The 13,194-nt window shown below is 42.8% G+C and overlaps 2 protein-coding genes across 2 annotated transcripts; both read left to right on the forward strand.

Moving 5' to 3' along the window:
- Nucleotides 1–2,552: 2,552 nt before the first annotated feature.
- Nucleotides 2,553–6,342, forward strand: LOC137282880 (uncharacterized). Its single transcript, XM_067814582.1, has 2 exons — nucleotides 2,553–2,750; nucleotides 6,094–6,342. Exons 1-2 carry the CDS (start codon nucleotides 2,553–2,555, stop codon nucleotides 6,283–6,285), a joined length of 390 nt encoding a protein of 129 aa, XP_067670683.1. The 3' UTR covers nucleotides 6,286–6,342.
- A 4,322-nt stretch (nucleotides 6,343–10,664) lies between these two features.
- LOC137282945 (kielin/chordin-like protein) lies at nucleotides 10,665–13,192 on the forward strand. The gene is made up of 3 exons (XM_067814586.1): nucleotides 10,665–10,915; nucleotides 11,948–12,197; nucleotides 12,988–13,192. The coding sequence occupies exons 1-3, from the start codon at nucleotides 10,721–10,723 to the stop codon at nucleotides 13,002–13,004; spliced, it is 462 nt and encodes a 153-aa protein (XP_067670687.1). The 5' UTR covers nucleotides 10,665–10,720; the 3' UTR covers nucleotides 13,005–13,192.
- Nucleotides 13,193–13,194: the final 2 nt, after the last annotated feature.

Genomic DNA, 13,194 nt, shown 5'->3' on the forward strand with positions numbered 1-13,194 from the left:
GGTGGTCAGGCTCGGTGATTTGGTTCACACAGGTCATTGTTTTCCATTGTATCGATGCTCATGATGTTGATCACTGGATTGTCTGGTCCTCGCTCGATTATTTACAGACCGCCTCCATATAGCTGGACTATTGCCGCTTGCAGCGTAAAACTAAACTCACTCACTCACTCACTCACCAGGTGCTGTATACTTATCAAAAAAGCAAGCAAACAGCTCATTCCTCATTTAGATATCATGCGGTTGAGTGGCCCAGCGGTTAAAACGTACGTTCGTCACGCCAAAGACCCGAGTTCGATTCCCAACATGGGTACAATGTGTGAAGCCCATTTCTTGGATCCCCTGTCGTGATATTGCTGGAATAGTTGTAAAGGTGGCGTAAATCTAAACTCACTCACTTACTGCAAATGTAGCAACATCGGTGGAATTGAAATGTGAGATGTATATTAACGGGAGGCAAAGTGCTGGAATTTGTTTGGAAGAGCTACGTCTCTCAGACGCACCAGGATCTTCTGACCATAGGTTCGAATCTCTGATTCGCCTTCTATACGGCACAAACCATCATTCCAGTGCTGTTGGTTTTAACAAATTGATAAATCTCACTGTTTCACTCACTTTGGGATTTCTCACACTGTGAAGTAGCTGCACTTAACCAAATCAATCACTCTAAAATGCATGACAAATTTGAGAGTGACTATAGTTTTACACCGCTTTTAGCACTATTCTTGCAATATCACGGCGGGGAACTCTAGAAATGGGTTTCACTCATTGTACCCACGTAGAGACTCGAATCCGGGACTTCAGCGTGACAAGAAAACGCTCTAACTACAAGGCTACATCACCGCCCCTTATGACAAATTAAACATCCAATCATACATGGGGCAAAACAAATACTGTAATTTTCACCACAACAACGGACCAAGAAGTCTTTGTCCCATTTTTGAGGCAAATGAAACCAAATCTGCCACATGCCAGTACATTGCCAGTAGAATAGATCGGCAGTAATGACACTCGTGTGGAGTTATCAGCTGCAATTGTGGACACACTGGGGCTTGTCAGAAAGTACAATGGTCATTGACTGTGTGGAGTTATCAGCTGTAATTGTGAATACATTGGGGCTTGTCAGAAGGTACAATGCTCATTGACTGACACGTGTTTAATTTCGTCCATTGTGTCAATTTCCGATTTGCATATTTCCGGTACATTAACAACTAGCATACAACATATGTGGATTTTACGACCCCAGATTCTGGTACCAACTCATTCGGGCACAAAATCAGAGGGGTACACAAAGTCTATATTATTATACTAACATTTGTCACAGTCACAGTTACACTACTTTGTCCAAGTTTACTGCACGTTAACGTTGCTGTACCGGCAACTAGGTGTTTGTAGTATTCTCGTGGCCTCTGGTCACATACTAACGGATTCGATCGTGGGTTCTTTTAAGTGCACCGGGGTTGTGAATTGTACACTAGAACACGCAGCATGCTTGTGTAAGGCGACGAATGCAGCTCCCAAGGGAGCCGTGCTGAAATAGGTGATACAATCTATATGGGTGTGCGACAACACTGAAAGGGTCTGCGTACATAGTTGACTCCAAGGTTTTTTTCCGCCCAATCTCAGGTGTGCTAGATCTCGGCACCTCCAAGCTCGTCAGATTTCAAGCCTAGCGCCTTAGACATCTCGCCCACGTGCCCCTCGTTTTATAGACCTATCTCCGAGTTTGTCTATAGTAATGTAGGTTACTTCTAGAATCAGGTAGACATCTGCTGTGACTTTGCGCTGTTCACTTCTAAATTAACCTAGGTTTTGAAGTACACGTTTCGAAACCTCACGTGCAGCTAGAGCGCATGCAAGGCTGGGTGTTGTCTGTCATTCGTATGCCAGCTGACACAGGCTGTTCCATCTTTTGCTGGCTGTTCCATCAATATTGTTCTCCTGCGTACATGAATACAAAACACTGCACAAATTGAAAATAATGCATATTTGTGTTTCACATTCTTGATGGCTCATATGTTGGATATAACACCTCTGGAACCCTCATGGAGTCAAGAGGATCCCTCCTCCGCGAGTGTACATTTGGTACCAAATCCTCGGAGTCGTGTTCTATACCCTTTATTCAGTTCCGTGGATATGATGCCAAACTGGGTATACCGCCTTTTTGAGAAAATACCTTCCAGTTGTCTGGATATGGCAGTTCGGATTATTTCATTTTCGCTGTTTTCGCGTATCAAAAATAGAAACTGAACATTCGAATTATTTAGGCTTCGTCGTTTCATATTTTGAAAAAAAATAATCTGAAATTTTGGATTATGAACGCTTCGCTGTTCCCCTGTATTGTAAAGTTGAAATTGTGAAATTTCGGGTTATTTAAGTTCCCTCTTTTCATATGTTGGAAAATTAGTAAATAAATTTTCGGATTATTTAGATTTCACTGTTTTTATATACTGAAATAGACGATAACGCTTTAATGGCAGTAATGAGGCGTCTGGTATAAACACAGCCTTAAATAGCTCCACACACACACACACACTGAACTCAGCCAGCTAACGATGTTTGTGTTTGTGGGACTCTTGGTATTGGTGGACGTTACCCCGGGGATCGACGGGTTCTGTGTGGTGGACGGGGTGGTCCGCGACGACTTTGAAGAGTGGGAGTCAGGATGCGATATCTGCTTTTGTCAGGGAGGGGACATAATCTGTGACAACATCTGCTTTGACGTCGAGCACGAGGACAACCCCTGTTTTGAAGTAAGTGAGTTTTGTTTTACGCCGCTTTTAGCAGTATTCTATCAATATGACGATGTGGGACATTGCACCCATGTGGGGAATTCGGCGTATACAAAGTAAGTGTCCTCCATAGGTTTGGACTGGAGACGTAATTTCTGCTGGAAGTTAGGTGAAATCGGATTAAAAATGGTTGCACTTAAATATCGACGTGTTATGGACGTGTGTGCGTGCACGCGTCTACGCGAACTAGTCCGCACTAATCCCATATTGATAGTACAAGCCCACCTGACAGAGGAGCAAATGAGCTGTATATCTGCGTAAATCACGTAAATATTTCTATAAAAACTCAATTCCTATTAAGTCATTACGTACAAGTACGCTTGATTTTTGTTGTAAATACGCAATAAAATGTTTATGGTACAATACAAAAATAGATAAAATACTTGAGGTATACTGAGAGGTTCGATTTCAACACCTGCATCTGGCAACGTTCTGATCGTTCTCCGTATTACAGATCAAATATAAATAACAAGCACGTAAACCAGTATTTGAGCTTTATTATATTTGAACTGAACTGAAATGAAATTGGCACAATGCCCAATTGAGTGTCAGTGAAGTGGGTACAATTTATTTGGTTTACCAGATGAGACAAACACAAGCAAGTACTCAATTCAATGACCTAGGGCCTAGACTTTCGAAGCGCTCTTAGTGCTAAGACATTTGTAAGTTAATGTTAATGTATGGCACTTACGACTATCTAAGCGCTAAGAGAGCCTCGAAAGCCTAGGCCCAGAAAGTTATTTGTAGCTCTGCCCCATGTGCCATACCGCAGCTGTCATTATGCTCTTGCCCACAGTAAAACACTATTCCGATCTTACCAATGCTTGTGAAACGTAAGGGTAACAAAAAGTACCCTTTTAAACCGTTTTGGGGTGTGAAACGGCGTTAGACGATGTTCATGATATCCATCACTGGATTGCTTGGCCACACGAACCTACAAAAGTGTAAATGTGCAAAGAATTCGCGACGCCCGTCTTTGCTGAACCAGAATGTAACTTTCACGTTTTTCTATGCCACTCACTCACTCACTCACTCACTCACTCACTCACTCACTCACTCACTCACTCACTCACTCACTCACTCACTCACTCACTCACTCACTCACTCACTATCCAGTAAATAATCGGGTTGGGACCAGACAATGAAGTGACCATCAAGCTCAGCTGTAACATGAATCAGTCAAGTTAACGAACGGTGAAGATTCGGGTAATGCTGATCTTCAGTAACCAATGCTTGTAGTAAGAGGCAATTTAAGAGATTGGGGGGTCAGAGTCTCTCACTTGTTTGACACATGTCACATCCCAGTTGCAGAGATTGATGCTCAACACTCGATTATTTACAGACTCTGCCTTATATCTGGAATATTGCTGACTGCGGCATTTAACAACAAATAAGCAAACAAACATAAAAAGTTAGCTAACCTGATCACGGGCTCCTGGAGATTGATTCTAACCGGGTTGACATTACATAGTGTCAGAAAAGATATTTTATATTATTCATTCAATGATTTACAATATAGCCCGTGGTGTCAAATAATTAATTCGATGATAAATTGAAACAATAAACGACAGAGAGACCAGGGAAAGCCTGAAACTATCAGTATCACAATTAGTAGTCCATATCAGTGACCGTTCTGAAAGGCCAGTGTCAATATTGTGACGTTTAAAGGTCGGATATAATTTTTCATCCCACTTTGTCATTCTATATCCCCACTTTGTCTGTTTCATTTGCGAGCTTGGTACTTTTATTGTCGTAGACGCCTTTGTGTTCAGGACAGAGGCTTGTGTAGACGCCAACAGCACAATTACCAAACTGTGATAATAGCAGCCAGTGAAAATGTGCCCGTGAAGAGCCGAGGCAGAATAGGTCTTCTGCAACCAGTGCTTGCCACGAAAGGCGACTGTGCTTGTCATACGAGGCGACAAACAGGATCGGTTGGTCAGGCTCTGACTTACTTGACACATGTCATCGGTTAGTCATTGCGCAGATCGGTGTTCATGCTGTTGATCACTGGACTCGACTATTGACAGACCGCTACCATATAGCGTCGGTGTAAAACTCACTCATTCACTCACTCAGTCTCCCTCTCCACGACTCGCACTGCAGGAAGTGTTCTAAAATGGTCGTTAAACAGAAACGAGTTTGATTCCCCGCATGGGTACAGTGTATGTCCATTTCTGGTGTCCCTTGCCATGATATTGCCGGAATATTGCTGCAAGCGGCATAAAACCCAACTCACTCACTCACCTTGTACAAGAACACCGGTGTTATTACTGATATTCAAGTGATGCAGTCAGAATGTTGTCGTTTAAAGCCTATGGAATCTGTTGTGGCAGATAATCGAGACTGCTGCTTCTGATGGCTCCTGACTGGCATGGCTCAATCATTAGTTGAGCTTCATAAAAAGACGGACCGCATAACATTAACCTTTGGTTTGTCTTTCAAACTTTTGGTTTATCTTTCAAAACCACTGATTATACACAGCCCTGCTTCATGACTGAAATAGTGTTGAGGGACTATATATATTCAAGTCAATCCAAATATGAATATATGCTAGGGACTGGATCCAGTGTTGAAGACCCAATTATTGAATGAGTGGACATGGTTTTAAGCCGCATTTACCAATCCTCCGGAAATACCACGGCGGGGAACACCAGAAATAGACTTCATGCGGGGTATGAACTAGGCTACCCCACTTAATATATACACAATCATGCACAAATGTTAAGCGCCACTATTTTAATATTGTCCTGATTTCACCACTGATGATCATAAATAAAAAATATAAATGTTTATAATTGAATTAGCCTTCCATAGATTCATGAACCTAAGATTGTCAAGATGTGACAAAGAAAACGTTCTGCACGTCTAGCTTCATTTCCCTACCATCTGAATCTTGAAAAGTTTCACACACTTGGTTTCACCGGTCTGTTGTGAGATTCTCCTTTCACTTTAGAGTCAGAAAATCAGTCATTGTGAGGAAAAAGGTAACTATCGCTGAGAGATGGAAGGTGATAGGCATAGAAAAAAGCTGGCATGTCATGCAGGTCCATTGCATGGCAAATGGGTCGTCATCAAAGCGTCATCACCCGTTTAGTTGCCAAACATAATCAAACCAGTGATGTCAATGACAGTCATAGATCTCGTTATGATAGCTACCATTGAGTATCCAAAGTAGCACATCAAAATTAGTGGGTGGCGCTTAACTTTTGTGTTCAATACTGCAACATTATGTACAGCAGAGGTATATGTTTTGAACCACGACAATGTTTTTGACATTATTCGGACATGAAATTTGCTACAGTTTCAGAACAGCTCGGACCGATGCAAGGATTATGGCTGCTATAACATATGGGACGAACCTTATCCATTCGCGCCAGTCCAAGACCTTCCTATTGTGCCGCTTGGAGACGTCACAGTCACAGCCCCGGGTGACCAGTCCTGCATTTGTGAGATGGGCTATCCCTATGTTTGGTGCGTGGCGAGTCGACTGTGAATTCAATGATGTGGAACAATATATGGCACTCCATAATCGATTTGTTATTTCGGTGTGTTTGGGCGGTAGGGTGGCCTAGCAGCTAAAGCGTCCGTTCGTCAAACCGAAGACCCGAGTTTGATTCCCCTCTTGGTTACAGTGTGGGAAGCCACTTTGTGTTGTCCCCGTCGTGATATTGCTGGTATGTTGCTAAAAGTGACGTAAAACCATACTCAAACACTATTTCGGTCTGTTGAACTTGTTTAGACACCAGACTGTCACTTGACAAACCTTAACTCAGTGACCCAGTCGGGTTGTTCCGGCACACGCCGAATAACGATATTCCGGGACAAGCCGAGTAACGAAGGGGGTTTACGGAAAGGGGCGGTTGTTGACGAACGCCCCAACTCTGTTCTCGAATTCGCGGTGGTCCAGTTTTAAAGCATGTATTTCCAAGTGATATCTCAGGTGTCCCAAGCGGATGAATCTAAATGAAACTTATCTGAAAGTGACGTGAAAGCTGCAAGAAAATCATTACATTAATTATGGTGACTTGTATACTCATATGCATCCATTGGACTCTTCAGAAAGCGTTCCTGATGTCAATACTTTCTGTTGATCTGTTCCCACATACATGTTAACCATGGAATATGAAAGATCCCAGATTACTGGTATTTCGGTTACAGCAAGGTTACCTTGCATATTATTCATCTAAAACATTTGTCTATTTTGAAGAACACCCCTGTCATTGCTGTTTTTCAGCAATCCGTTCACGGCTGCTTTCCATTTCACGACCAATAGAATCTGTTTTTTTTGTTAATTGAGACTGGTTACTCTCTAACATTGACATTTATATTTCTACACCGATCTTTTTACGACCAGGTTACTGGTTGATAGAAAATAATATGTTAAATAAACAAATGTGTTCCCGAAGCGTCTGGTGTCTACTTGGCTTGGCTATTTCGTGTTGACATGTACACGTGTTTCTGCAAGTTGTAAGTCAGCGTTCAACATTTCTTCAGGAAACAATATAATTGAAGTTGAACGAAATCTGTTGCACATGGCGCAAAACACGTCCCGTGGTCGAGGACAGGGAGATGGTGTACCGTGGTCAGGGACAGGTAGATGTTGTATTGTGGTCAGGGACAGGGAGATGATGTACCGTGGTCAGGGACAGGGAGATGGTGTGCCGTGGTCAGGGACAGGGAGATGTTGTATTGTGGTCAGGGACAGGGAGATGTTGTACCATGGTCAGGGATAGGGAGATGGTGTACCGGGGTCGGGGACAGGGGGATGGTGTACTGTGGTCGGGGAAAGGGAGATGGTGTACCTTGGTCTGAGCCTTTCGGGCTCAGGGAATGCTAACAAACATCAAGGGTACGTCAAACCCTTCAGACTCAGGGGACATAAACAAACCATGCCCCCGAGGGATCAGTGAACAGCTTAGAATGTACATTCCTCACTTCCAGGAACAAAACGCCATAACGCGGATATCCTGAGTCTCGCTATATGGCGAGAATCTACGAGAAAATAACGGGACACGCCATTTTGTTTCTTTACCTCCTTGACATTCATTGCATATTTTATGAATTAGGCGGTGAACTAATTTCTGTAACAACCATACCGTTTGTACTCTAATGGTAATGGGTGATGTAACTGCAGCAGTCATTATTGTCATGTCCCGGTTCTCACGACGCGATCACGTATTCACACTTAACCCAAATATCTCGAGGCTGGCTGAAACATGGGAATACGGACACATCTAATTCTTCTCGGCACTGTCATTATTCGAACTGCTCGATCCGCTTAATACATCGACCCTAAAGGTTTATGTGTTCGCTGTCTAAATGTCGCGACCTATTACCTATCGACATTCAACTCTGAAAACGAGTGATTGATATCATGAACTGATGTGAGATGAAATCCAACCAGCCCTCTTATCACGTGAGGTGAGATGAAATAATGCCTTTAAAATTACCTAAGTATACTGAAACAATCTCTAAAGATATCACTTTTTGTCGGTCAGTGAGGACAGGGAGATGGTGTACCGTGGTTGGCGACAGGGACATGGTGTCCCGTGGTCCGTTTGTAATTTATATTCCTGCGTGCGTGCGTGTGTGTGTGCGTGCGTGCGTGCGTGCGTGCGTGTGTTTGTGAAGGTGTGGTTTAATCTGTTACGTCGTGAAGCAAAACGAACACACGATGACGGAGACACATCTACTAAGGCGAAGGTTTTTGATAAACCTGAACCAACTAGCACTTTTGACACTGACACCCCAGTTGTATACACTTCACTGCATTCCAGACTATTAGTTTTTTGCCATTCATTCGTTTAATGCAATTATATGGAAACAACAACGGTAACATCCGACGAAGATTTGAACCTGATACCTTCGGCTATCTTGGCACACACTCTATCCACTTGACCACTGAGTCAAAAGGTGCACATATTACGAGCACACATGGGTGCGATGTGTGAAGTTCATTTCCGGTGATATTGCTGGAATATTGCTAAACGCGGCGTAAAACTAGATTCACTAAGTAGGGGTGTGGTGTGGGGGTGCAATCTGTCCACTTGGCCTCTGCACATATTGGTAGCATTTCTTGCGCGGATGCAAATTACCTTCGGCGAGACCATACAAGACTCGAATATGATGGTAGGTATGCTGGTAGGGTCATATACCGTCTATACCTATCAGTCCCTGGCTTGAACTGACGGGTGATCATGAATTTTGCAATTTTTCCAACCTCAATCCTTTCTATCAGTCTGTGGGCACCGAACTCGGTCTTAGGGTCGAAGAGCGAACGCTTTACACGGAAGGCTAAAATTCTCTTCCATGTCTATATGAAGGTCTTCGAGAAGACGGTAATAATGTCCGTTGGCGTTGTACGCCATCATTCATCACCATACAAGGATGTAAACAAGCCCAGTTCATACATTCCAAACCGCAGGCAGTTTCCGGTGGAATCGTGGGAAAAAATCGGTGACGGAACTTCCCGAGTTATTCCGAGTGACACAATGGCCGTTCCCATGTGTGAGCTATCACTGCTGTCCGGATATAGGCATCATGGCACGCCTCCAACCGTCAGACGGTTATTAAATTGAAATAACATTGGGATGGAGAGAAACGCAATACGTTAAGTATCTGACTCGAAGCCTAACACTTACAAATTGCTTGGAATTTGTTTACATGAGGGGAAATGTCACCATTGTGGAGACCATTTCTGCTTGTTGTCATGATTCGTTCGTGAACCCTAATTTAGTTTTCAATACATTCAACTTAAATCAACTCATAGTCGCATTTAAGTTCGCAAAATGTAAATGGTTGTTTTGGTAAGATTGTAAATATGCGTGTGTATGGATTTGCTCAGTATTTAAGCAATATTCATGCAACGTCTTTGCTCAACGTTGTGTTTTGTTGCTCAACGACACACTTAGCAGTGCGACCGTAATCTGTAGATGATAGGGCTTTGGGCTTATAGTTCAATGATTGAAATCATGAGCATCGATCAACGCAATTGGGATAAGATGTAAACAAGTGTAAACCAAGTCAGCGAGCCTAACCAGCGGTCAAGTAAGTCGTCTTTGGCGACAAAGATTGATTACTGTGGAGACCAGTTTGAACCTGGATCTTCAGGGGGTCCATAAGTCATGCTTTATTCACGCCAGCACATCTGAACACCATTTTATCGACTCACACGTCAAATGTGGCTTGATAAAGACCAATTCTAAGTTTTAACTCCGATTCAACGTAAGTGACAACGTGACAACGTACTCACATCTGGAGACACAACCCAGCGAGACTACCAAACACGTTAACCTTTAGCTTTATCATTGCCAGGAGCGGTTGGGGAGCCTAGTGTTAAGGCACTGGCTCGTCACATCGGGTTCGAGTCCTCATGCGTGTACAATGTGTGAAGCCCATTTGTGGTGTCCCCCGCCACGGGATTCCTTGAATATTGGTAAAAGCGGCTCAAAACTAAACTCACTGATCACGGTCTCATTTTATATATGTTTATTTCTAAGCGTTTCCAACATTCAAAATTGAGCAGTCGTTCTTCTAATTTCCGATGTTAAAATAATGTAAGACAATGAAATGTTTTTACTTCCTAAAAGTGATTTACAAGTTCTTTCCGGTTGTTTACACTTCCTTGCGTGATATATGGTTCTACCAACGTAACAACACAATAGAATCCTGTTTCTATTTTTCTGAAACTTCACATCCGCTTAAATGGCGTTGCATCAGAGAAAAAAATATACGAATAAACAATTTTCGAGGTGAGTACGTGTGAGCTCCTTATCATGTTTAGAGAGACGTAAGTGGGAGGGAATACTCCTCCACTATCTTTGACATGCCCCCCTGCCCCAGCATCGCTATATAAGCCAACACAATACCCCCCGTTTCCTTATAGCGACAATAGCGAGAGAGCAAACAGAGCACCTTGCCGTACCACCATGCTTACGTTAATCGTCGTTGCTGTGGTCTGCGTTGGAGGTGTGGTGGGAGGCTGTCCCTCAAGGGACGGTATGGTGGAGGAAGGGCACACGACAACTTTCGGGTGTCTCACCTGCACGTGCGGTGATGATGACATGTACACCTGCAGTTACCCGGATTGTAATCACACAACACTTGTCAATCCGTGCCTTCGGGTGAGTCCTGCGTTTTTCACATTGGCGTATGGCGTACGTTTGTTTGAGTGAGTGAGTTTAGTTTTTCGCCGCACTCAGCAATATTCCAGCCATATGGCGGCGCACGTTTGTTTGAACTTGTAACAGTGTTGTAAATATACTTTTTAATATTTTCGTACTCAACCTATTAACACAGACGATAGTTTCTAAGCGTTGTTATGAACAAAAACCATGAACTTAGACCCCATTGATTTATTCCTTTTCCGTCTCGTAAAATATTACTTTGTTGAACTAGATGTAAATAGTTCCTTGAAAATATGTGGAAATATTTTGCTCAAATAATATATGTGCAGAAACTACTGCAAAAGCCCTACAAATTTAAGTAAATTAGCACAGCCTTTCGCTCTTGTCATTATTATGACAAGCAGACATTTGCCGTATTTCTGGGTTTTATTATTATAGAGAGTATTTGGCTAAAACTTCAATTGCTATCGTAATATAATGGTTTTAACTGACGAATCTTTATTGGTAGTAGAGTAACCATTAACTGGTGTTTAAAGCGTACGCTGGATAAGCCGAGAGCCCGAGTTCGAATCCTTAGATGGGTAGATTGTGTGAAGATCATTTCGTCGTGATATTTCTGGAATTTTGAAAAGGAATGGGGTGTAAATTCATAGGCACTCCAGCTTGCCCGAAGACATTTCTACTTTGTATTGTACAAGTTAGGGATTGTGGTGTGATATGAGGACGTTACCTCGTTCTTGACAAGTTGTGTATATTCTATGTTGCTGCATGTACTAGTTGTGAGTAAGTAACACTATGACGTCACAGAAGTAGCATTTCACTCAAAGGAGTTCGAATCACTGTTTGGACAGTATTATTTTTAAAAATACAGGAACTAGACCTTTGCAATGATATATTGTTTATATGTTATGAATAACATACATAACAATTTCAAATGTGAACGAAATCGCCGAGGAAATGAATATTATAGGGAATTCTACCGCTACATTCAGTACATAAAATACACCGTGTTATTCGTTGTCATTTCAGTTTTCGAACGGATGTTGCGCAGAGTGTTTGGAATATGGCTGCTACAACCAGTACTTCCGGGGACAGACGTCTTTGGTTCCACTCGGTCTTGTACCACACCCAACTGACCCCTGTGTCACCTGCTCGTGTCACCTTGGATACGGAGAGGTCATCTGCCGCTCTGTCATGTGCGAGATGCCAAAGTGTGCCAATTTCAGACGACGGCCTGGTTCATGTTGCGAGTATGACTGCCCCGATGAAGTCAACTCAGGTGAGTGAAGTATGTCGTCTTGCCTCCCCAACCCTAGAAAGGGTGTCCTCAGGCCCTCCACGGGTATCACAATTTAACGTCTCATTGGCCTCTGAGGCATCACTAAAGCATGCGCTCTGACCATATTCAGGTAACCCAGACGGATGTTCTGTGACCTACACTGGCATTACATTGGAATGACCTCAAATGATTTTTAGGTATTTGTATCTCATCGATTCTCTGTCGCTCCCGTTATTCCTGCAGAATGTTCTCCAACACGTCCCTGATATTCACAGAATGTTCCCTATCACTTCTCTATTATTCCTACAGAATGTTCTCCATGACGTCGGTGATATTCCTATAGAATGTTCTCCAACACTTCTCTGTTATTCCAACAGAATTTTCTCTGTCGCTCCCGTGTTATTCCTACAGAATATTCCCCAACACTTCCTTATTACTCCTAAGGAATGTTCTCCGACATTACCCTGTTTTTCCTACAGAATTTTCCTCCGACACGCCCCTGTCCTTACTTTAGAATGTTCTCCAACACTGCGCAGAGCCATTGCTACAGAATATTCTCCAACATTATCACATTGTTTGTACAGAAATCTTTCTTACGCTTCCATATTATCATAACAGGATGTTCACTTTCCTTCCTGTTATTACATGACCTTCTCTGGCACGCACAAAGGTCGACATCCACATAATGCTCCATTGTAAAACCTGCCATGGAATGTTCTCTGAGTTTTTCTTCTCAAATGCCAGTTGTTCAGTTATGCTAACATCACCATTCATCCCCTCTCTTCTTTAGATAACACGTCTCCCTGAAGTTCAAGGACTATTCAGCACAAAGAGTGCAGGTGTTTGTGTATCGTCTGGACAGTATTATGAACGTTCTGCTGACGACCTTTTTCGGTGGTGTTTTGGATTTTGTCGGAAGAGTGGAGCTGCGTTATTTGTTTGTTACTTCTTGATGTCATTTTCTTATTTGTAATAAAGTTTGTGTCTCAAAGGTGCA

This window comes from Haliotis asinina, chromosome 1 (assembly GCF_037392515.1).
Source record: "Haliotis asinina isolate JCU_RB_2024 chromosome 1, JCU_Hal_asi_v2, whole genome shotgun sequence".
In the NCBI taxonomy this organism is placed as follows: Eukaryota; Metazoa; Mollusca; class Gastropoda; order Lepetellida; family Haliotidae; genus Haliotis; species Haliotis asinina.

Excerpts from the sequence above, each read along its gene's own strand:
- LOC137282880 (XM_067814582.1), top strand. The coding sequence starts at position 2,553 with ATGTTTGTGTTTGTGGGACTCTTGGTATTGGTGGACGTTACCCCGGGG. Across the intron at positions 2,751-6,093 it reads AGGACAACCCCTGTTTTGAA|TTTCAGAACAGCTCGGACCG; the intron begins GTAAGTGAGTTT and ends AATTTGCTACAG.
- LOC137282945 (XM_067814586.1), top strand. The coding sequence starts at position 10,721 with ATGCTTACGTTAATCGTCGTTGCTGTGGTCTGCGTTGGAGGTGTGGTG. Across the intron at positions 10,916-11,947 it reads TTGTCAATCCGTGCCTTCGG|TTTTCGAACGGATGTTGCGC; the intron begins GTGAGTCCTGCG and ends TTGTCATTTCAG.